The 23983-nt window shown below is 63.8% G+C and overlaps 1 protein-coding gene and 1 long non-coding RNA gene across 2 annotated transcripts; one reads left to right on the top strand and one right to left on the bottom strand.

Moving 5' to 3' along the window:
* The first annotated feature begins 8667 nt into the window (after positions 1-8667).
* SOX8 (SRY-box transcription factor 8) lies at positions 8668-13563 on the top strand. The gene is made up of 3 exons (XM_023246502.2): positions 8668-9379; positions 10663-10892; positions 11629-13563. The coding sequence occupies exons 1-3, from the start codon at positions 8958-8960 to the stop codon at positions 12363-12365; spliced, it is 1389 nt and encodes a 462-aa protein (XP_023102270.1). The 5' UTR covers positions 8668-8957; the 3' UTR covers positions 12366-13563.
* A 3751-nt stretch (positions 13564-17314) lies between these two features.
* LOC109495364 lies at positions 17315-22721 on the bottom strand. The gene is made up of 5 exons (XR_002150795.3): positions 21952-22721; positions 21744-21873; positions 19269-20778; positions 18839-18930; positions 17315-17577 (listed from the first exon to the last, which is right to left on the bottom strand). It is a non-coding gene; the product is annotated as an uncharacterized LOC109495364 (long non-coding RNA).
* Between the last annotated feature and the right edge of the window lie 1262 nt (positions 22722-23983).

Raw genomic sequence — 23983 nt, 5'->3', positions numbered from 1 at the left:
AGCACAGCTGTTTGGGAGAGCAGGGAGAATCTAGCGCCCCTCACCCTGAGCCCGCTCGAGTGTCCAGGCATTCCCCGGATGCGGGAGGTGCTCAGGGGACGGAAGGCACGGAAGGACAGCCCTGCCATCAGGTGTGACCCTGGGTGCTGCTTTCAGGTGGGGACAGGCCTCACAAAGGGCCCTTTGTCCTCAGCTTCCCCGGCCGAGTTGCATTGTTCTCCCCAGAGAAGGGCACAATGGGGCATTGTGCAGAGCAGAAAAGGGCCCTTGTCCAGCATCCAGCTCCCTGGGCTCCAGGCTCCCTCTCCGGGTTTACCCAGGGTGGGCGAGGCCATCAGAGAGGTCTTCTGGGAGCTCATGTTCTATTTCCTCCGGGACCCGCCTTGCTGGGAGCTGACTGCAGAAGTCCAGCGAGTCTGAGGGGCCAGAACCCACGTGAGAGTGGACCTCACAGAGCGGGGCTCCGTGCTTGCCTGTTTCTGCCTGAATTTAATCAAAAGTGCACAAGTATATTATTCGGCATCTACTGCAATCTAGATGAACCTCAAAAACACCATGCTAAGGGGCGCCTGGGTGGCTCAGTTGGTTAAACGTCCGACTTCGGCTCAGGTCTTGATCTCACAGTTCGTGGGTTCGAGCCCCACGTCGGGCTCCGTGCTGACAGCTGGGAGCCTGGAGCCTGGTTCAGATTCTGCGTCTCCCTCTCTCTCTGCCCCTCCCCTGCTCGCACTCTGTTTCTGTCTCTCTCAAAAATGAATAAACGTTAAAAAGAAGTAAAAAAATATATCATGCTTAGTGAGAGTACCAAACACACAAGGCCACATATTGTCTGAGGCCACTTACACGAAATGTCCAGGGCAAGCAAATCTGGAGACAGAGAGTAGATCAGTGGGGGCTGGGGGCTGGACGCAGGGGGCAGGGGGGCAAAGGGAACGACTGTTCATCTGTTCACGGTTCCCTTGTTTGATGACGAAAATATTCTGGAGCTAGACCGACGTGATGAAGGCTCAGCATTGCGAACGCGCTGAGTGCCATTGACCCGTACGTTTAAAAATGCTTAAATGTGAGGCCATGTGAATTTCGTTTCAATAATAATAATAATAATAATAATAAACCCTACGTTGTATCAGAATCTCCTAGAAGGCACCCTTTTTACATTTTGGAGTAAGTCCTGTCATTTACAGCAAACTTACCTCTTCAGCTAGATTAGGGGGCATCTTAGGGCTTTCGCATATTTAGATGTGGGTGCATCTGATGGTCCGAGGAGGCACTCCACTCAAAAACACATCTTGTCTTGTAAACCCTGAGGCTCGTGCTGGGGAGGCACAGGATGGCTCCGGCACACGAGGGTCTCTCCAGAACAACCCTTCACCCACACCAGGAGCCCGGGGCACGGGGCTCCTACGCCTACATTTGCAAGCCAAAAACTATACGAGAAAAAGTCAAGGTGGTTACAGAGGGACGGGTACGGAGCCCCGCGTGGCCAGAGCCAGAGAGGAAGAGCCCAGAAAAAGACGAGAGGGGAGACAGGGAGGCTTCCCTGAGAGGATCCGTCAGCTCAAGACCGGGGCTGGTGTCAGAGAGACCCGCGGACAAGCCAGAATCCCTGCAGGGGGGCCCGTCCGGGGGGGCCCATCCACGGCTCCTCCGGTACAGCCCAGAGCCGAGGCGCACACAGGCCCATGGGCTGGCCGGACTCCCAGCAGCTGCGGGCGGCTTCACGGAGGAATGAGCCCCGCGTCGGCACCTCGTCCAGCTGTCCCCAGGCACCCTGGCTTGGCAGCCCCCGCTGCATCGGGGCAATTGTCCCCGATGTGCATCTGCAGCTGTCTCTGGCACCCACGAGGACCCAGCTTGGGCCCGACCGAATCACCCACCCTTCATTTACCCCAATTTTTCATGTCCCGACATCTGTTGATGGGGGAACAGAACCCACGGGCGCAAACATCTGTCACTTTCTCCTGGAGGGGTGGTCAGTTTGGGCGGGTCCCACCCTGACTGTGCAGCGGCCAAGACCCCGGGTGATGCTGGCAGGTGCAGGTGGGGGTGGGTGAGCAGGTGCTGGGCCATTTGCTGGTTTTCTGGAACTGTGACTCACGGACGGCTGTTCCGCTTGGCTCGCCCGTCTCCTCTCCTGGCACCCTCGGCTCCGGGCCACGAGCACTGTCACGCCTGCACCCCAGCGGGAGAGGTGGCCCCGCGTGGCCCTGCACGCTGGTGCGCCGTGACTGCGAGGCGAGAGGACAGCAAAACACCCCGGTGCCGTTACATTCCGTGGCCGTAGAGCCCTATGGGGCCAGAGAATGTGCCGCGAAGTGTTTTCTCTCAGAGTGGGGTCCTGACGAGGAAGAAGTTTTGGAAACCGCCCGGGCCGGGGGTCACAAACAGGAGGCCTGCAGGCCGAATTCTGCTCCCAGAGCTGTGTCAGTCATCAGTCACCACAATAACGCCGCGTAGCAAACAGCCTTGAAGCTGTTGTGTTGGCCGGAGGTGCTGCCCGTCGAGCGGGGCTCAGGTGTGCATCTGCGGTCAGCGGGTCCCTGGCTGGCCCTCGGGATGACCGGGGCCTCTTTCCAGCCACCCACAGGCCGTAGGACTCCTTACGGCCTCACCCACAGCGGATTCGACGCTCCCCTCCCGATTGGGCTCCAGAAGGGACCCACATCCAAGGCCCCCAGTTTGGTCCCAACCTTAGTTCGTAGGTGAGACTGAGGGCTGGGCTGGGGGGGCTTGTCCCCAACACCGTCCATCGCTGGGTCTCACCTTCCTATGGCTCTCAGCCAGTGATTAAAGCAAACACTTCATTTCTGAACAGGATGGGTGGCGTTCTCCCTGAAGAGGGGAGGTAGGCCCAGCGGTGGGGACGGGCTCTGGAAGTTGCTAGCGTGGAGTCATGAGGGGTCACAAACGGAGAAACAATAAACACGAGGCGCTGGCTACCACAAGCCCCAGCACCCGTGCAACTCAGCTCATGCAGGGGCCACGCTGACTCCGCAGAACACACAGGCATTCCGGACCCCTCTGCTGCCCAGAGCAACCCCGGAACTCACCCGAAGTCAAAGGGCCACAGGGGACGTCATCAGGTCCCGTGACCTAGAACGCTCTCCTTTCCAGAACTCCAGTGCCTTCTCGGGGAGATCCCTGCAGCTCCCTCCTACCCCCTTCCACACCCTGAGGACAGGAGGCCGGGGCGGGCGGCCAGCTTTCACGCTTTGCTAGAACGCTTGGCCAGCAGGGGTCCTTGCGGGTTTGCAGCCAAGGAAGCGGGCCGGGTCTGTGCCAGCCAGAGTGCCAGGCCCCAAGGGACTGAGGCAGAGCAGCTCCACAAACTGCCCCTAACCTCGAGCTTCAGGGGGCAGACCTCCACCAGTCCTGCTCTGAGTCTCCCTGGTGGGCTCCAAACAACCACCAGCTCTCCCACTTTGCTCAAGTCTCCCGCCCGAGAGTGTCTTAATTCAACCCTCCTTCGCCAAGTTCAGAAAAATAAATACTTGGGAGACAGCGGAACTCTTTTGACAGGGTGTGTTTTAATTTGCCTCTGGCACCGCCGCGTCTCTGGAACCTTCCGCGGTGGCAGAGCCATCCGGGGCCCCTCGCTCTGAAAGAGGATTTTTCTCTCTGATATTTTCATTTCAAGCTAGCATTGGCCTTTTCCGGTCATAACGGACACAGGGCTCTGCTTCCGAGGGGTCCCGGCTTCGACATCTTGAACCAGAAGCCTCATTAAATCTGAAAGTTAAGTTCGGAAGGACAGGCATAGCTCCCGGCAGCCTATTTGGGCTCGAAAGCTGGTTTTCTGGAGTCACCTTCAACGTCCTGGCTCCCCTCCTGCATGGGGGTTGAGAAGCCCTCCCCCGGCCCCACTGCCTCTCAGAGGAGCCCAGGGACCAGAACCCAGAGGCGCTTGGTGCACAGGGGTTGGGGCTGGGGCCCAGGTGGTGGGGAAGGGCAGGGGGCCTGGGGACTGAGGTCCAGGGGCAAGAGCCCATAGGAGCCAGGGGGCCCATGGTCCAGAATGAGGGTAAGGTCTGGGGCCCAGGGGAATGAGGGTCCAGGAGGAGGGTGGGGTCTGGGGTCCGGGGATCTAGGAGCCTGGTATCACACAATGCCCGTCTGCATAGACGAGGCTTACGGGATGGAAACGTCCAGAGGAAGGCCCAGGCAGACCCCAAGCCTCTAACACCTCAGCGGACTCAGTTTCCCCGCAGGTGGTATGCTGGTGCCTGGCCTAGACGCCTGGCACTCGCCTCTACCCAAGGAGGGCTCTGCATGCAGGCCCCAGGACCCTGCCTGAGGACGGTTTGGGCTGCGGAAGCAGTCTCTGCTTGCCATCAAAGATACACACTGAGACCCGAACGTCGCCGGTGGAGTCAGGCCCCCAGGCCCAGGACGGGGAGAGGAGAGATGGATGGGCACAGCCGGAGGCCGGGGGGTCGTGTCCAGCAGGGGGTGAGTGGAAGCCAGAGCAGAGCCCACAGCTGTTCCCGACACATCTGCACAGCACATGTCACTGGGCAGACAGCGTGCGCCGGGCTCAGCCCTCCGGGCTAAGCATTGCCCTCTCCCCCGATCTTCTCAAAGAACCGCCACAGGAGGGGGTCCCACTGCCCTGTCCTGTCCCCGGCCACCCCTGGGCAGGGTGGCTTTCCTGATCGGCCTCAGAGCCGGTGACAAGGTGCAGCCTGGAGCACATTCACCCCAACCCGGCGGTCGGGAGGTGTCCTGAGGACCAGCACCCCCCACGGGCTGGCCCAGAACACCCTGGTCCTGCAGGCAGGGGAGGGGGGAATCTGGGCACGATCTCCCGGCGGCCTCTGCACACACAGAAGGCGAGGGGCAGACACAGCCAGCTTCCAAGTGGACATCAGCCCAACCGAGGAAGGGCTTTGACCCAAACCAGAAGGTCCACGCCAGCTGGCAAACTACGTCGGGAGGGGTGTTTCAACAAAAAGCTTGGCCCGGAGCCCTGGGAGTCTGTTACTGGGGGCCACTGGACTCCTGGCGCCCCTGTGAGCCCCCTCGCCTCTCGCTCCGAGACCCAGCAGGGCAGGACGGGGCTGTCTTTGCGGAGCCACTGCTCAGAGCTGATCGCTCATCTTTGTCCTGGATGTTTGGTTTCTGCAGACCAGCCAGTAATTAAAAGCACCAATTAATCTCTGAGACCGAGCTGGGGTTCCCAGGATGTGATGCCAACTGCTTCAGGCTGGCTCGCTGAGAGGCCCAGGTCACGGCTGCAGACACACAGGGGACACGCCGTCCCTGGGGCTCACGGGCCCATGTGGCCCGCGCCCGGTGCCTTTCTCTGAAAGTCTGCACAAACCGTGGACGTGGCCTCCCTGGCTGTCCAAGATGCGGGCCAGGCTGAGGGTAGGCAGAGGGTAACGCAAGGAACGAGAGCGGGATACCGTCCTCCATGGTGGCCTCCTCAGCAGCCCTTCCTTCCCATTCAGCCTCTCCAGCGCCACACATGCACACACACGCGTGCACACACGCAGGTGCACACACACACACAGACTTCCTATGCACCCCTAGAAGCCAAGGGCTGGGGAGGTTGGGGGCCCTTTGCCTGGAAGAGGTGTCCCTGGGGCCCTCCAGGCCCAGACTGGCCAGGTCTTGTAGGCTCTCAGGGTGCACATCAGCCTACACTTCCTTCTTCCCAGGTGCCCTTGGAGCCTCTGCCAGGGGCCTAGGTCTAGAATCTTCACGTACATCAGCCATCCCGTGCTCTAGGGTCTCAGGGCCTTTGTACATGTTGTCCCCCACTACCCCCACCACGAGGGAGTGGCCTTTCCTCTTCAAGCAGTTGGAACCTTCAGGTCTCAGCTTGACGTCACCTCCTCAAAGGTGCCTTCCGGGACCCCCCACCCCCCAGCATGGTGAGTGTCTCAGCTCCATGGTGTTTGCCCACAAAATCCCCTGGCACAAAGCAGGTGCTTCATCAATCCTGGTGAAGACAGGAACCAACCACAGCCACACCCTGGGGCCCACCCGGGGCCTGCCTACCAGCTGAGGACATGAACTGAGGGCAGCACTAACGAAGGATGAGTCTGGAAAGCACACCGGCAAGTATTACAGGCCTTCCAGAAGGCCAGGAGGCTGTGGGGCACTCCTGGAAGCCACCCCATGTGTGTGCGGCCGGCCCTGGGCTGACGAGCTGGCACCTGGGTGCCGCCTTGTGGGGAAGTGCACACGTATGCTCTCGGCCAGCCGGGGGGTCAAGGCCTGGCAGGATAGGCGCCTCCCCAACCATTCTGCGGGAGCTGTGGGCTGCACGTAAATGACAGGCGCTCACCGGCACCCCTCCCAACCCCCAGGGTGCTCAGTGCAGCCCAGGGGACGTGAGGGTGGGTCCTAGGACCACACACCCCGCACCAATGTGTGACCTGGGTTTGGCACTCTCCCAGCCCGGCCTCTACCCTCCGAGGATCCCAGTGGCCACCTGTCCGTGACTCTCTGTGGGCCGGCAGGAAGCAGGGAGAGGCTACCTTACCTGGTGTCCCCAGTGCAGCCCCGGGTTTCATCGTCCTTGGAAAAGCAGGGCTCTTCATGAAAACCCAGACATGGTGCCCAATGTCACACTGGGTGCAAGGAGGGATGGGGTGGGGGGAGCGTGGACGGGGGAGAGAAGGAGAGTCTGGGCCAGGTCCGCCAGCCTCGACACTCCATGAAACTCCTGCTTGCACTGGCAGGGGGCAGTAAGTTCAAGTTCGGGGGGTACCCCCAGGAAACCTCCCCTTGGGCCCTCCCTGAGTCCTCCAGCTGCACAGTGGGGACCCCAAGTGGAGGGCAGGACCTCTGAGGGGAAGCCAGCACAGGCCAGCAGGTAAGGGTGTTCCCTGGAAGGTGACAGAGCAAAAGGAGACCAGACACAGGACAGGAGGCAAGAGGACAGGCCACTCCCAGAGGCTCTGCCTCTGCCATCAGGTGCCCCCCCCCCGCCCCCAGGGCTGTTCACCTTAGATGCAACACCCCCAGTGGCACTTTCCCGTAAGGCAGGAGATCAGGTTCCCTGGGCAGCAAAGCCCACTGAGAAAAAAAAAAAAGGAGCGCCTTGGGGTCACCTGCAAGTGGCAAAAAATCTGGGCAGGCAGGCACCCCCCTCCCTCTTAGGCCCTGAGGTGTCCCCACACAGGCACCTGCATGTTTTAGATGCAGGGCTGCGGGGTCCCTGGGCAGCCCCAGGGCCCGTGAGGCGAAACCTACGTCCCTAGATGGGCAGCTGAGATGGACAGGGCTCCAAGGCCCAAGTATGAAACCTCTTCTTCTCTGAAGAATCTGCAATCCAGGGGGGCAGGGGCTGGGGGGGAGGGTGTCTTGGGGGGGGGAATGAAAAGGGGCGCGGTCAGAGGCGCGATGGCGGCCCCTGAGTTGGAAAAGGTGCACAGGAGAGATGCTTCAGCCCGACCCACGCACTAACTTTCGACTCGGAGTTTTCGGGTAACAGACCAGCGCCTTCTGCTGCGGGAGAGACGGGGAGCCGGCCTTATTCCTCCGCTGCGGACGCCACTGGCCCAGGCATCCACAACTCCGAAGAGGGGCGCGCGCCTGGGGGACCCGGCTCCCTTGCCTAGGGTCACTGAGGGCGCGCGGGCCACAAGCTCGCAGCCGCACGTGTTCCCACTCGGCCACCCGAGGGCCTGTGGCGAAGCTCTGGGCGGCCGGTCCATCGTCTCCCGGTGGGTTTGGCGAAAGAATCTGAGCCGCCCTCGGGGAATGGCAGGCCCAAGGCCAACTCGCGGGGGCGGCCTCGGGCGGGGACTCGGAGCCGCGGCCCGGCGCTAGCGTCCGGAGAAATGTCCCCTCTCCGACCCCGCCGCCCCAAGCCGGGCGGCACAGCCCACCCCCTTCCCTCCTGGCTGGCGCTCCCATCTCCTCCACTGCAGGCGCCCGAGGCGGCCCTCACTTCTCCAGACCACCCAGGGCCGCCCGCCCGACGGCCTCGGCGCTGCCCACCCCCCCCCTCCCCGTCCCCCCGCTCCGGGTCACGCCCGGAAGGCCCGAGGCCCCCGCGTCCGGCCACGCCATCCGCCGGGCGGCCCCAGGGACTCACAGCTAGGGTCAGCCCAGTCCCTGCCCATCGCTCCCGCCCCCCCCCCTCCGCTGCCTGGTTCCTGGGGCCGCGCCCCCGCCCGCGCCTTCTCCGCTCACACCCGGACAGGGCGGGGGACCAGGGATCGCCCAGCTTCGGGGCGCGGCCTTTGGGCGCGCTTTACCTGGACGTGCGCGGCGCGCAAACTCAGGGCGCGCTGGAGGATCCTGTCCGGCGCGCCGGCCCTGCGGGCGGGAAGCCCGGGCTTTGAAGCTACGCGGCCGAGCCAACCCTGCCCGGGGCCGCGGGCTGGCGGCAGTTGACCCCGGCGCCTCGGGTTTGCGGGCGAGACGTCGGGGCTCAGGACCGGCTGTGGCGAGGCGCTGGCGGACCCGCCTCCCCGCGGAGCGGGCTTTCTCGGGCTGGGCGAGAGGGCCGAGGGCGGGACGCGCAGGAGCCGCCGCGCGCCCGGCAGAGGCACCCGGAGCGCCCCGCCGTTCCGGGTCCCAGACCCCTTTCCCTCCCCGCCCCTGCTGGAAAGGGGGCCCGCGGCGCGGGGCGGTGCCGGGAGGGGCGCGCGGGGGCGCAGAGGGAACCGCGGCACTTTCTTCGTGTGGGGGAGGGGCGGGCAGCCGGGCTCCGCCCCCCGGGGGCAGCGGGGCGCTCGCGGGCCAATGGGGACCCGGGCAGGGGGCGGAGCCTCGCGGCCGCCACTTAAAGAAACTTGTTGCGGGTCCTCCGCCGGGACGGAGCTTCGGCGGCGGCGGCAGCGGAGGGGCCGGGGTCGGGCTGTGGCGGCGGCGGCGGCGGCGGAGGGGGCACGCAGGTCGGGCCACCGCGCGGCGACCTCGGGTCCCAGAGCGGCCGCAGCGCAGTCCGAGCAGAGGCCCCGCGGGTCCCGGTGCGCGCCCCTCCGCGCGCGGCCCCGATGCTGGACATGAGCGAGGCCCGTGCCCAGCCGCCCTGCAGCCCGTCCGGCACCGCCAGCTCCATGTCGCACGTGGAGGACTCGGACTCCGATGCGCCGCCGTCGCCTGCCGGTTCCGAGGGCCTGGGCCGCGCGGTGGGCGCGGGGGGCGGCGGCCGCGGCGACGCGGCCGAGGCGGCGGACGAACGCTTCCCGGCCTGCATCCGCGACGCCGTGTCGCAGGTGCTCAAGGGCTACGACTGGAGCCTGGTGCCCATGCCGGTGCGCGGCGGTGGCGGCGGCGCGCTGAAGGCCAAGCCTCACGTGAAGCGGCCCATGAACGCATTCATGGTGTGGGCGCAGGCGGCGCGCCGCAAGCTGGCCGATCAGTACCCGCACCTGCACAACGCGGAGCTCAGCAAGACGCTGGGCAAGCTGTGGCGGTGAGTGCGCGGTCCCCAGGCCCCGGGGGCGGGGACGGGAGCCCCAGCCGCGCGGGCGGGCCGGAGGGGGTCCTGGGGTTCGCAGGGGCTCTGGAGGTGGCCCCGCGCCCGGCCTCGGCCCTGCTCCCAGTGGCTGTTCCCAGGGCGAGTTCCAGCGGACTACCGCCCTCCGGCCGCGTTGACTGCCCCCCCCCCCCGGGGTACGCAGGTGGTCGGGGCCACAGAGGGCTGCGGGGCGAGCACGCAAGCCCTAGCGCACTCCCTCCCGCCAACAGCCTGCGAGAGGGGGACCCCACCTGGGATTGGCCCCCAAGCCCCAGGCCTGTGCCTCCCTGAGGAAAGGTGGCTTCTGTCCCGAAGCGGGACACGGTATCAGGCGAGGTGGTGCTGGCTGGAGGCGCCCCTCTTTCTAAAGGGCTCCCCTCCACTCTGACCGCCATGTGCAAGAAGTCAAGGCAGACGGAGGGGGTGCACGTCTGCCCCGCGGGCACCTTCCCGACAGCTGCTCCACCGTCTGCCCGCGCTGCGCCCTTCGGCAAGGAAAGCCTGGGGATGCAAGAGTGGTCGGGCACAAGCATGCTTTGTGCTCACTTGGGCATGGTGGAACCGGACGCTTGTGCAGAAAGTAGGGCCACAGCAGGGCTGCTTGCTGCTCAGAGCAGCCCGTCCCCACCAAGGTGGGGGGGGTCTCCTTGGGTTCACATGGATGGCTTTGGGTTCCGGACGCCGGTTCCCGTCTCCTGCCCCTCTCCTCGTGAGCGGGCCCTGGGAGTTTGCACGGATGTCCTCTGTGCCCTGTCCCACAGGCAGTTGGAGGTGAGCTCCTGGAAGGGTTTGAGGGGCCCGGCGTGTGTTGTGAGCCTCAGCGAGGACCACCGGTTTAGCCAGTGTTCCCGGAGGTCTGGGAAGCCCAGATGCCCACGGAGTCCCTCCCCTCTCGTTGCTCGTTCCCGGGAAGCCTCGTCTGATCCACTGTGTGTTCTCAGCTGGGTTCTGCCTCCTCCCCCGCCTGCCTTAGAAAGCCCCAAAGGGAGGGGACTTACACAGTCTGGGGGCAGAGGGAAGTAAGAAGATGATGGAGATGGAAAGCTTTGGGTTTCGTTCCAGCACGTTCCTTTGACCCTCACCAGAAGTCCTCGCTGGCCCGAGCCCCCGTCCTCAGAAAGGGGGGCGCCCGCCTGGTGTCTGCTGAGGTGCGGGAGCACACACAGGCCTCCCTGTGGGCGTCGGGGGGGGGCGGCGTGGGTGCCCTCACCGTGCCACCTCTGCCCTTGGTGCTGCAGCTTGCTGAGCGAAAGTGAGAAGCGCCCCTTCGTGGAGGAGGCGGAGCGGCTACGGGTCCAGCACAAGAAGGACCATCCGGATTACAAGTACCAGCCGCGCCGCAGGAAGAGCGTGAAAGCAGGCCAGGGCGACTCTGACTCCGGAGCCGAGCTGGGCCCCCATCCCAGCGGTGCCGTGTACAAGGCGGACGCGGGCCTCGGTGACGCGCACCACCACGGCGACCACACAGGTGGGCGCCTGGGGCCCCACAGCATTTGCCTGCCTCAGCAGGAGAAGTGGGGGGTCTGGCATCCTCTGTGAGATGAGCAGTGGGGTGGGGAGCAGGGGCTCGCTCCCAGGGCTGGTGTCCGCATCGCCCCAAGGTCCCCCGTGCACACGGGGGTCTGCTTAGCCCCCTCTGAGCCCTGACGTCCTCACAACTTTTCCCTGGTCGGGTGCCGCATGACGTGGGCGTTTTCTGCTCCGCCTGGAGGCGTTTCTGCTTCCCCTGGCCTTTCTGCGGGTGCTGACCCAGCACTCACTCGTGTCCCCTGTGCGGTGGTCAGCAGCCCAGCCTCAAGATCAGATGGGCTGGAGGGGAGCCCCGGCCAGCCGAGCAGTCCCCGGGAAGCTGGCTACCGCCGTGAGCCTGGGGGAGAGTGAGCTTTGTGTGCGTGGCCTCGTGGTCACGTGCAAGGGGCCGGGCACTTCCTCTCCTTTCCCCCCATCTTGGTCTTCTGGGGTAGGCGTGGGGGCCTCCGTGGCCCAGCTCTTCCTGCAGAACAGCGCTTAACGGAATTTCCTCGGCCGAGCAGTGAGGTCTGGGTCTGGCTCTGCTGGAATTTCTGGGAAACGTACAGAAACAAAAAGCCGTTGATTTCTACCTGCGGCAGTCAGCGGGCTGGTTTTCCTCCTGGGTGTGCGTCGCCAGCCGGCCGGCCCCCCACAGAAGGGGCATTCATGCCTGAAATGTGCTCTGTCCCCAGGGCAGACCCACGGGCCGCCCACCCCGCCCACCACCCCCAAGACGGACCTGCACCACGGGGGCAAGCCGGAGCTGAAGCCGGAAGGCCGCCGTCTGGCAGACAGCGGGCGCCAGAACATCGACTTCAGCAACGTGGACATCTCAGAGCTGAGCAGCGAGGTCATCGGCAACATGGACACCTTCGACGTGCACGAGTTCGACCAGTACCTGCCCCTCAACGGCCACTCGGCCCTGCCCGCGGAGCCCGGCCAGCCCGCCGCCGGCTCCTACGGGGGCGCCTCCTACTCACACTCGGGGGCAGCCGGCCTCGGGGCGTCCCCTGTGTGGGCCCACAAGGGAGCCCCGTCGGCCTCGGCGTCGCCCACCGAGACGGGCCCCCCGCGGCCGCACATCAAGACGGAGCAGCTGAGCCCCAGCCACTACGGCGACCAGTCGCACGGTTCCCCGGGCCGCGCCGACTACGGCTCCTACAGTGGCCAGGCCAGCGTCACCACGGCGGCCCCGGCCGCGGCCGCCAGCTCCTTCTCCAGCTCGCAGTGCGACTACGCCGACCTGCAGGCCCCCAGCTACTACAGCCCGTACCCCGGCTGCCCGTCCAGCCTCTACCAGTGCCCCTACTTCCACCCTTCCCGTCGGCCCTACGCCTCGCCCCTGCTCAGCGGCCTCTCCGTGCCGCCCGCCCACAGCCCGCCCGGCAACTGGGACCAGCCTGTGTATACTACCCTGAGCAGACCCTGAGGGCGCCGTGGCCCGTGGGGGGGACTGGCGTCGGAGAGGGAGAACCTTTATCTCAGCAAAGACAGAGCCTCGGGTCTTCCGGAAGGGGTGCAGAGGCAGAGGGAGAGGAGACGGCGGCTCCGGGCAAGGGCCTGCTGACGTCTGCGGGCAGCCACGCTTGGAGCCCGACGCCCCGTTGCTTCCAGATCTCCCCGCTCCCTTCGGCCAACAAAGCCCTCTTTTCCTTGTCGCTGGCTCTTGGCGGTGACTGGTGACTGCGCGGGGGACGGCCGTCGGGCCTTCTTCCCTGCAGACAGCAGCCCCTTGGTTTTGCATCTCAGTGGACCCGAGGCAGCCACAGCACAAAACAAAAAGGAGGGACGAGGCGCGGGGGCTCCGGCCGCCCGTCTCCCGGGGTCCCCGCCAGCCTCGCGCCGGGAGCCCACGGGACCAGCGGCATCCGCAGCCTGGCGAGAATGCGTCTGTGGGAGCACCTCTCGGGACCAGCCCGTCAGCTCCGAGGGGCTCCCACAATGCAGGCTCTACCCAGCGAGGTTTGGCTGGGACTAACGCTTCCCTCGTTTTATTTTATTTTATTTTTTAAGTTTTGTTTTTGAAGCTTAAACACGTTCGATTTGTTTTTGGAAGCTGTTGAAACGTATTTATGTTCTGTATTATTTTATCTTTAATTAAGTAATTTGTGCAGAAAGTAGGATTTCAGACAAAACGGAGGCCGGGTTGCTGAGCTCCAGGGCCAGGAGGACGCGTGGGGTGGGGGCCCTGGGGCTCCAGGCCCCGGGGAGGTGGCCGGGACCCTGAGCGGGGAGAAGGGATTGCCTCGTCGTGTCTGTGCCCGGGTTGGGGGTGCCGTGGCACCCGTGTGAGGTCGAGGCTTAGAGGGCATGGGTGTCCCTGGGCCCCACCCCTGCTCACAACGGTGCCAAGCCGGGGACGGGGTGGCTGGAGAGGCACATTAATCTCGGCTCTTAGGACCCAGACGCCACCTACAAGCTGTGAAACTAAAACCTTCTCCACTAAGTGTTTAGAGTCTTAGCTTTAGACGAATAATACCCGATTGACGCGTACCTGCTTCCGCTGCGTGCCGACCAACGGTAATCGCCTACTTCATGGAAACTTGTGCCTTTAAAACTTTGTACATTTGAAGACATCCGAGAAGTTGCTTCTTTTTACTTTTTCTACTTTTTCCTACCTTTTTCTAGAAAAAAAAAAAAAGAATTTGTTTTGCATATCTCTTTCTGGGGGTGGGGGCAGGGAACTACAGCAAACTCATTTTTATGCAAAATCCGTTGTTCCGCGTGGAGTTTGGGCTTCCGCTGTCACTTACCTGCTGTGTTCGGCTACTTTCTGACCAAGCAACGCTAACTTTTGTACAGACCAATTTGATAAAATTAAAAAAAAAAAAAAAAAAAAAAGCTTTTTATCTACTCAGGCTGCGTTTTGTGTGTTGCTTTTCCGTAAACCTGGCGGACGGGGGCTCCGAGAGAACGGGGTCTGGTTCGAGGGCCTTGGCGGAGGCAGGAGTGCAGTCTACCCCGAGCCCTCCTCAGAGGATGTGGGCATCCGGAGCCCCATGGAAGGCAGAGACAACGCTTCAACCCTGGGGCACAGCCAGGCCCCCCCCCCCGCCCCCTGCAGGGGCTGTGTCTGGATTTGAACGGATCTCAGAGGCCCCAGGAAGCCGGCCATGCCGCCAGTGTCTTCTTTCCCCAGGGGCCTATTCAGTAGGCAAAGCGGGTCCAGATTCGGGGCCATGGTTTCCTCCCAGGCGAATCCCAGAGCGGGTTTCTGGGTGGCTGGCGGCATTTTTTGGGCGCTGGCGCGGAGCCAAGCTGGGAGCTGGGTGAAAGCTGTCCTGCGAGAACCAGGCAGGGCCGTCTGGTTGGCCGAGTGTCTGCAGGGAGGGATGGTTGTGGGGGGCAACCGCAAGCAAGGGGGCAGCCTCACCCCTTGGCGGGGCCTCCCCGCAGCTGGTTCAGGGGCTGCGTGGGGCTGGGGGCACCCACCTCCAGGCCCTGCAGGTGCTTCTGGGGCATCTCCGGGCCCGAGAGGAAGCTCACACTTCTCGCGAGAAGCCAGCTACTTGAAGCAACTCCCTCTGTGATTTTAACGGGGTGGTCCGGGTAGGGGGGCGCCCTTCCCGTCCCCTCGTCTGCCAGCCGCCCGCGTGGCTGCGATCCAGGGCGCGTCCCTCACCCCGCGCTGGAGAGCCACGTCCGGGGCCTGCCAAGAGTAGTGTTTGGGAAGAGCTGCCCGGATTTACGAGGGTTCGTGAGGTCTGGGGCGTGCCAAGCCTCCGGGGCGAGGCGGGGTCTGGGAGGGGGCTGCAAGCCAGGCTCACGGATGCCCCTGTGGAGCCAGTCCAGCACATCCTGCATCCAGCCAAGGGCCGTCCGGGTCCATATGGGCCTCCAGGCTCTCACGTGGACACCCCAAACCAAGGAAAGCCCCTGCAGCCGGCTCCCTGATGGAGGGAGTGAGGCCGCCCCGTTGCCGCTCTGGGGTTGACTCGGGCCCTGCCAGGTTCCTGAGGGCCGGGGTCCCTCCCGGTTTGTTTGGGCTCGGAGGGGCTCCTGCGTGTTAACTCCCCAGAGGCCCGGCCCCTCTTCCCACCAACCTGATGATGGTGCGAGGGCCCTTTTGGCCCCTGTGCCCCAGGCAAGCCTCCCTGGGGGTTCCCTGCGTCTGAGCTCACGGTGACAGCCATCACCTGTCCTCTCCTCTCCAGACGCCCCACCCCTCCCCGGGGGCCAGGCTGGTGGCCTCCCCTCCACAGCACTCTCAGACGTTGGAGGCTGAGCCCACAGCCAAGCGTTCTGGGGTTCACGGGGCCCCTGCTCCCCGAAATCTGGGTCCCCAGTGGCCTTGTGAGGAGGTGGTGAGGCGGACACCCCCGGGGGTCAGGGCAGCTGGGAGGGGTCCCTGGGACTGCCCTGGTCCGCAGGCTCGTGAGGGTTTTTCCAGCCAGCTCCCCCCAGACAACACTGTTCACAAGGCTGGCCTCACCCCTCCGGGCCCCAAGTCCAAGCTTGTCCAGAGCCCAGTTCCCACTGAGCGCGCTCCGTCGGCCCATCCTGGGGATGAGCTGGCGGGAAAAGTTCCTCATTTTTCATTTCCTTCCCCAGAGCTGAGTGCGTTGCCTCTGACCTCAGCTGAACAGAATGCCCTATTCAGAGACAAAGGGGAAAGGGCGTTTATGACCCAGACCCTGCTCTGATAGATTGGGAAAGCCCCTCCTGGTTCCGCGTATAATTGCTCTTCCTGGGACGACGGATCGGCTTTCAGGAGCAGACTTTGTTTGGATGTGAGTTCACGGCCGGCGTGGCTGTCAGCTCCGGGGAGGCCTGTGTCTCTGAGCCGCTGCCTGGGGGAGACCCGGGGCCCCCCTCCTCAGGCCTGCCCAGGGGAGAGGGGGGCAGTTTCCACACCCACCCTGCCTGCTTCGCATTTAGGGGACAGCACCCCAGGGCAGGTGTGAGACTCAGGGTCGTGGCCTGGTGCATGGACCCCGATCTTTCCCCCTCCAATGTCTGGCCCAGGGCCTCCAGGTCAGCCCTGGACAGAGGACCTTTATGGACCTCGTCTCTGGCTGATCAGGGCTGCAGGAGCCGTGGGCCACACGGCAGGGCTGAACCGACTTGTTTCCAGGCCACTGGACACTAAAGTCTTTAGCACCCTGTGTGGACACCCGTCTGGGATACATTCCACCAGGCTTCATGGAAAACTGGGGCTGACCATGAGCCAGTGCTGCAAGATCCCCTCCTCCCACCCCTAGGGAGACCCCAGGTGCACACCCCAAGGCTGGGGGTCAGAGCTGCTGCCTCCCGGGACTTGGTAATGACCCATTCCCAAGGGAGGGCAGTGTATAACCACCCCGGTGTCTGCTCCTCTGTCTCCCTCTGGGCCAAAGCGTGCCTGCATTTGGGGTCCTACATCCTAGAGACAGCAGATGTGCAGACCAAGTCCTCCCAGGATGGGGCCGTAGAGGCCCTGGGCGCCCCGGGGGCTGCAGGAGCCTTCCGAGGAGAAAAGTTGGGAAGGGAAGGAGCAAAAGGGGGAGACACGCGAGGCGTGGATCTGCCTTCAGGTGAGGGTCCTCCAGAGCTGCGAGCTCAGCACTGCCCACCCCCAGCCCATTTCTGTCCCAGGAAGAGTGGGGATCGGGGCCCTGAGGGTTTCCCTGTCTCCTGCGTTCCCTGCTGGCCTGGGGGCTCCTGGCTGCCCGGCGGTGTTTGGGGGCGCTCTGTGAGCTCAGGACCTGGCTGTGACCCAGTGGCTGGAGGTTCTGCCACTCGCCACTGATCTCTACGTGCCTCCTCCCGTGACCATGTGACAGTGACGGCCGAGGATGAAGCTGGCATGGCCATGGCCAGCACACAGACACGTGACAGGTCCCTCCCTGCCCCGTCCTGCTGGCGGGCTTGTCCCTGGAGCCCTGGGGTCCTCGCTCCCTTCCCTCGCGGTGACCTGTTGCCTTGGCTGCCCCTAGCGCAGCCCTCCTGCCTCCCCCACCCACGCTGGGCTGCCCTGTGTATGTGGGGGGGTCCCATGTGCACCCCCCACCAGCAGCCCCACCAGCCCCAGCCTTCCCAGAGGGGCCGGGGCCAGAATTCAGTCCCGCCGAGGCTGGCTGCCGTGGGAAAGCGCAGGACACTTCCCGAGGCCTTTCCAAGAGGCTCCCCGACAGGACAGGAGTGGGAACAGCCTGGGCGGCTGCGGGAGCCCCCCCCCCCCCCCGCTTACCAGGTCCCCCCAAAGCCGAGGCGGGGCCACACGCCCGGCCGGTCGCCAGGCCCGCCGGTCCCTGCAAAGGGTTAAGGGGCGCGCGGCCCGGTGGGAGTGCGGCGGTAGCGCCTGCGGGCCGGGCAGAGCAGCCGGGCTGGTGCGCGGCCAAGAGCAGCGGGCGAAGGCGCTGCATTTTAATGAATCATTATTGCCGGGGAGGCCTTTGTCTTTCTTTATCCGGTGCACAATAAAAGAATTAATTAGACAGAAAATGGCAGGGCAAGGAACTGACAAGTCATTAAGGGCTGCTGAATGACCGATGAGGTGCGGGCTGGGGTGGACTTCGGCTCCGGAATGATAATGGCCGGGCCGGGTGCTTTGTATGCGCGACCAGCCGGCCCCTGTGCGGGCATTGTGGGCCCTGCCATTGTGGCCCACGGGGCGGGCCGGGCCGGCCCGAGTCCCCAGAGGCGAAGCGGGCAGTGGGAACCTACGACAAAATTGCCGTATTAATTTTTGTGGGCAGACACAGCAGTAAATATTTGGATGCGTGGGGACTTGGGGATGGGTGTTCTGCTCCTCAGACCCTACTTCCTGGCTCGGGGGGCGGGGGTGGAGGGTGGCAGGGGGTGCTCCCCACACTGTGAGACCAGAGACGCAGAAGGCAGGGGTGGGGGGAGGAGAGGAATGGGAGAGGAAAGAGGGGGAGACCCAGAAGAAGCTCTTCCCGGAGCCAGGCTCAGCCACACTTAGCTGCTGTCATGGTTATTCAGACGTCACCAGGAGAAAAGTACCACCCACAGATCCGGCTCCCCCCCCCCCCCGAAAAACTGGGTTCCTCAGCGGGTGGAGGGCAAGAGAGGAGCGACGGTGAAGTAGGAGTTCATCGGGGCTCCCGCTGCCCACAACGCCTGGCCCACGGGGTGGGGGCTGGATTCGAAAACCGGCCGGAGCCCCCTCCCTGGTTTCCTGCTGCTTTGCAGCTCGTCTGACCCCCTTCGGTTGTGGTCTCAGGGTCCTCGCGGGATGGATGGGGGTGAGGGGTAGAAATCCCAGACAGGTGGGGAGAGGTCTCCCTCGCCCCAGGGGTGATGAGAACGTCAGAGAAAAAGCAACGTTTGTCGCTGAGTCGGTCAGCAACCCTTCCCGTGCGGGATGTGAAAGGACGGGGCCACGACACCTGGAGTGCCTTCAGCAGGGCTGTGCCCGCATCCTCTCCTCTGGCCCGCACGACATTCTGGAGGGGCCCGACTGACAGATGAGTCCCTTGTTCCAGGACTTGAACATAGGGTTGGGCGGCCAGCCTGGGTCCCAGTGCTGTCCCTGGGCCGCTGAGACCAGAGGACAGCCTCTCGGGCAGCAGAGGGCAAGTGCTGGGCGTCCCTGGGTGGAGGGGGCTCCACCCCAAGTCAGGCTGCATGGAGCAGAGGCCACACTGGTTTCCAGGTGACAAGTGTCTGTCTTCACCACTGGGAAGCACTGTCACTGTCTTTGCAACTCACGGCCTGAAGTCCCCTCTCAAACTTGTGAGTGAGCCTGGGTGGACCAGCATGCCATGGGCATCGCCCCTGAAGAGGGGAGCCCCCCCTCCTACCCACTTCCTGAGGCCACTCAAGTCCTTTGAGGAACTCATTCACTAATGGGGGAGAGATGACGGTGGCCAGAGGGCCTGGGTGACTCTGGCTCTAGAAGCCCGAGTCTCCCACCTTTTCCCAACAGGGACAGAGGGTCAAGGCAGAGTCAAAGTTTACCCTGACGCACACTGCCTGATGCCTGGAGCTTGGGCTTCCCGGGATGCTCAGCTTTGGGCAGGTTACTGGCCTCTCCGGCCTCCGTGGTCCATCTGTAAAATGAGAAGAAGAACGCCCACCTCCCCAGAAACGGTGCTCAGGGAGACAGGGGATGCACACGGGTGTATGTAGCACATCACCCAACATTGATGTTGAGCTAAACCGATAGGGCTCACACTTCCGCAGGGAGTTGGCCTGCCAGCCATGACAACCAGCTCTATCTGTCCTTCCATCCATCCATCCATCCATCCATCCATCCACCCATCTATCCATGCACCCATCCATCTATCCTCCATCCATCCATCAATCTATTCATCGGTCCATCCATCCTTTCATCCATCCAGTGATCATCATACAGCAGGTACAGGGTTCAAAGGAGAGGGAGACTGACCTGGAGAGCAATGAAGGGTCACATAGGACAAGTGCAGAGACTGGGAATCCATACAGGGACCCAGCCTGCTCCGCGGGCTGCCAGGGAGGCTCCCTGTGGAAGCTGCATCTCGTGAGATGTTCCCACAGAGGCTTGTCCTTGAGCAGCGGCCTGTGACCTCGGCCCTCATCCAGTGTCGGTCCTGGCAAACAGCATCATCCTTCGCTCTTCATTCAGCCCCCAGGATCCATCTGGACCCCTGGGGCCAGTTCCTTTCTCTCTGGTCCTGAGCGAGCGGCAGCACCGAGGGGCCGCAAGGGCAGGTCTGAGCCATGCGCCAGGCAGGCAGAGCTGGTGGGCTTGGACCCAGGTGCAGCCCCTCACAGCTCTGGGTCCCAGGGCTTGGCGAGCAGTGTGCCCAACTGACACAAAATTTCCCCGGGCATTTCCAGTTCTGGCCCCGGCAGTCACAGAGAGCCGGGATGGTAGTCACCTGGTAAACGGGTGTGGAACGTTCCACACGGTTCGCGCCTGTCTGTGGTGTGGGTGGGGAGCGAGTGGAGGGCAACCCCATCCCCACATGGGCAGCGTGCCCCCCAAGTCAGGGCCGTGGCTGGACCTAACTTGCATCCATGACCTGGGCCATCCTGGACACAGCCAGGCTCTCGGTGAGTGTTTGCTGGATGAGCAAACCCGTGAGCGCACGAAGGTGCCGCCACGGTGTGCGTGCTTCAGATGGGGTCCAGCGCCGCTCCTCTCAAAGAACTAGAACCACACAGACAGAGGCGGGCAGAGCAGCCGCGTGGCAGGAAGCTCGGGGTTATGACGTCCCCGTCAGGCGGCAGTGGCTAACGCTGACGAACGTGACCTTCAGGTACCAAGAAGCAGCTGAGGTGTTTGTCAAGCTCTCCCGCACAAGGTGCGGTACCTGCTAGGGTCGTCAGAGCTGAGAGGGGGGAGGGAGAGTGTGGAGCTCTGCAGAGGACGTGGGCCTCGCCCTTCAGGGCAGTTTCCAAACGGGCTGGCACGCAGGTGCCCTATAAGCTGCAGGTTCCTCCCGGGCGTGTATACACTCATCCAAAATGGGCAGAACTGGAATGTTCCTTGGAGACTGCCCTTCAAGTGAAATCGACGAACTATGACCTTTCACGCATCGGGATCCGACTCAGCAGTGAGGAGAGTGGAGGCAACGTGGAGCCTCCCGTAGACACAGGACATTTCGAGACTCCGTTTATGGGAAGTCGTAAAGTTTTGCTTGGGTTTTGATTTTGTTTTTTAAGGCAGGGCAGTGAGAAAAACACTTCTGGGAGATTTCTCCCCGAATCGGTCCAGAATTATGCGGATCTGCCACGTGGAAAGCTACGTCCCTGGAATGTCTCTCCACAGACTCGAGGTCCAGGTGCCCCAAGTTCCACATTCTGGAATGTTCCTCTCTATTCAGCACATGGGAAGAAAACATCCTGAAGCAGGTGCACGGCAGCGACGATGGCCTTCTGTTAATTACTGGGGCACCGGGAGCACTTGTCGTCCCCTGAGGGGGAGGAGGGGACAGGGAGACGGACCCACTCACAGCTGCCCCCAGATCCTCCAGGAGCTGGAAAGTCATCCACTCCTCAGGAGGCCATGAGCACCCCAGCGTCTGGGCTGGGGGCAGACAGGTGTGCAGGGGGCTGGGGACGGGCTGACCTCGGTGCCGAGCCGAGCACGGAGGGCTTCCGGCCGGGCCCCTGCCCAGCCGCCGTGATCTCAGCAAGGGCTCGGAGGCTTGCTGGGCTGGCGCCAGTCTTTGCCCTATTTAATACATGAGGGGACACGGCCTGACAGGTCTGTGCTTTCTCCACAGTGCCCCTGCTGGCTGAGACCCCAGGCCGAGCCCTGGGAAGAGGACAGGGCAGGGCAAGGCCCCGGGCGGCGAGATGGGCTGGGGGCTCTGCTGCAGTAACCGGGGCGCCCCACACCTGTCCGCCCTCTGCACGGCGCAGGGTCGGGCTCTCTCTGGGAAGGAGAAGGGACCCTTGCCGTGTCCGCCGATCGGAAGGGAACTTCCTCCTGGGCTCTGTCTCCCCAGTGGTCCCATCTGCCAGTGGCCAGCCCGCAAGAGCACACTGGCCGTGCCCACAGAGGAAGCATTCTTGGCTGTTCCTGAGGTTGACTGGACCTGAGGCTCTGGACTCCGGCTGGACTCCCCCGGGAGGGCAGTGGGCACACTGGGACGCCCAGGGCAGCCCCGAGGCCAGGAAGGGCCCGCAGGCCCCCTTAGGGTGCAGGGGGAGGGGGGGGGAGGTTGCTGAACACCACGACTGGCCCAGCCCCTGCCACCGTGATCGCCTGGCCCCGCGGGAGCTGCAGGGACGCCAGGCGACCCGAGCAGGAAGCGCTGGCGGGAGTATTTCCTTCCCCAGCCCCAGGCCCAGCCCCAGCCCCTCCGGCCCGCCCAGGGAAATGGATGTCACAGGCCCGCTGCTGCAGGCAGCCGAGGCTGAGGGGGGCTCTCACCGCTTCAGGAATGCATGCCGTGTGGGATCCTGCGGGCTCTGTCGCCGGAGCTGCGGGGAGGTGGGCGTCCTGCTCCCATCTGGCAGGGAAGTCATTTTCTTGCAAAGCGGGGACGCAGCCAGCTCGGTGCCTTTGGAAAGGAGACAAAGTACATCTTAATTTGCAATGGGGTCTCGGGGCCCTCGCCCCCGCCTCCTGCTTCACACACCTCGGGTGTGAGATGGGAGGGCTGACGTCCCCAGAGCAGGCGCCCGTCACCTGTTCCTCCCATTTGCGAGCTAATTCCGCAGGGTCCGTGGGCGGCAGCGGGCGCGGCAGATCCGGAGTGTGGGCGAGGCGCTCCCTCTGTCGTTACAAAACAGCCCACGGAGCCCCCAAGAGTCCCCAGCCAGATCCTCCTTGATTTCGAGTTTCTGAAGCTCGGGTTTGCAAGATGCAGCCTGCCGCTCCTGGACGTCGGGTCAGAGGGATGGAAGGGCCCCAGCTAGAAGCAGCTTCCGTGGTCCCTGCTGGCTGCCCCCGGCTGGGTGCATCAGGGAAGGCACAGACTCAGTTTACCCACCTGAGAAACAGGCACTCGTGTGCTGCCTGTCTGGGCCCTCGAGGATAAGGGCGCCAACAGGGAAGGAGGTGCAGGGCGGGCGGCCAGGGGGTCTGTCTGAGTGAGGACAGGCTTGGACCCAGAAGAGCTGGAGGAGAGGGATTAAAACGCTGTCCCTTGGAGCCAAAGGCAGGCAAGCTAGAGTGATGAGTGCTGGTGGCCCGCTCTGAGGCGGGGTGGCCCCCGGAAGACGCCCGTGAAATGAAGGACACGTGTGCCCCGTGGGCCCGCCACGCACCCAGCCATTGCCTGGAGACCCTGCCCCTCGGGCCCGGGGGTCCAAAGCTTCTCTGCCACTCCCCGGCCAGCACCTCTCATCCTCAGCTCACATGCCACCTCCTTCGAGAAGCCTTCCTCGACTGCCCCAAACGATGAACCCATCGGATTATTTCCTCTGCAGCTCAGGTCTCTGTCGGCGATCACCACAACAGGTGGGACCTACATGGGGCCCGGTCGCCCCACCTGCACATCGCAAGTCCCACGAGAGCAGCAGCGGGTTCGTTCTCGTTCCTGCTGACCCCAGCGCCTCCTGCCAGGTGCATGGAGCTGCCCATCAGCAGCTGTGAGCAGCCGAGGGGCTTCAAGCAAACAGAGGGATGGGGGGGCCTCACTCCCCAAGCTGAGCACGTGGTATCTCCCCGATCCCGTGCCTGGGCCGGGGTCCCTCCTGTTCTGCCGCCGGGGAGCCGGGGTCTCCTGGGTCACAAGGCTTCAGAGACTGGTGAGGCCTCTCAAGTTGTCGTCTGCCAACGTGGGGTCCAGGGAGCTGTGTAGACGTCCAGTGACCTCCAGGAGGGCCTTTTCCCCACACCCCCAGAGCTGGGAGGCTGGTGGGCCTCCCCACGTGTGCTGCCCCAGGCTTCCGAGAGCCCAGCCTGGGACGGTCAGCAGGAGCCTCCCAGCAGCAGGTGACCTCTCACCACGGCCAGACTCTCCCTGCCGGTGGGCTTGGGACCCCCAACCGCGGGTGGGCATGACCCACACCTCTGACCTCGGGCCAGACAAGAAACGAGCCCAGGTGCTCATGAGGGCCTCACCTTCATCCTGTTCCTCCCTGGAAGCCTTCTTACCCAGGGAGCTCCCCGTCTCACGGGCAGTCCCAGGCCCAGCCTGCTGCCGGGCTGTGGGGTTTGAGAGAAGGGAGCTGTACTGGCCGGGGTGCCCACCCCACCCCACCCAAGTTTCTCGTGACCTTGACAAGTGCCTGTGCATGTTCAGAGGGCTGACTCTCTCCGAGGCCGGGACCAGAGCAGGCAGTGCCCTCCGACAGGAGCTCCAGGCCCTGGAGAGAGGCCCCTTGTCAGCACGCTCCCGCTCAGCTCTCTCTGGGCCGCGCTCTGCAACGCGCCGTGTCTGGGGGAGAATCTGAGAGACCAGCTCTCGGACCACGTGGGCCAGGTTTCGGGGGTCTGCGCCTGCTCCACGAAATCAAAACCATATTTTCTGTCCTGGAGCTTCCCAAAGTGTGTCAAAGCAGACTCAGAAAACTCATTTGGACAGATGCCGTTTCTACCCGGGAGGATTTGATTTTCCCTGGAATGCCGGCAGAAACATCAGCTTCAAGTGGAGTGAGGGGTGGCGGGGGAGGGGACGCAGAGACCGGGCTCGGGCCCTGGAGCCGGCCGGGGGCACGGCCTCC

The sequence above is a fragment of the Felis catus genome, chromosome E3 (assembly GCF_018350175.1).
Source record: "Felis catus isolate Fca126 chromosome E3, F.catus_Fca126_mat1.0, whole genome shotgun sequence".
Taxonomy (NCBI): domain Eukaryota; kingdom Metazoa; phylum Chordata; class Mammalia; order Carnivora; family Felidae; genus Felis; species Felis catus.
The sequence above is the reverse complement of the archived record's forward strand: the minus strand, read 5'-3'. Positions and strand labels throughout refer to the sequence as shown.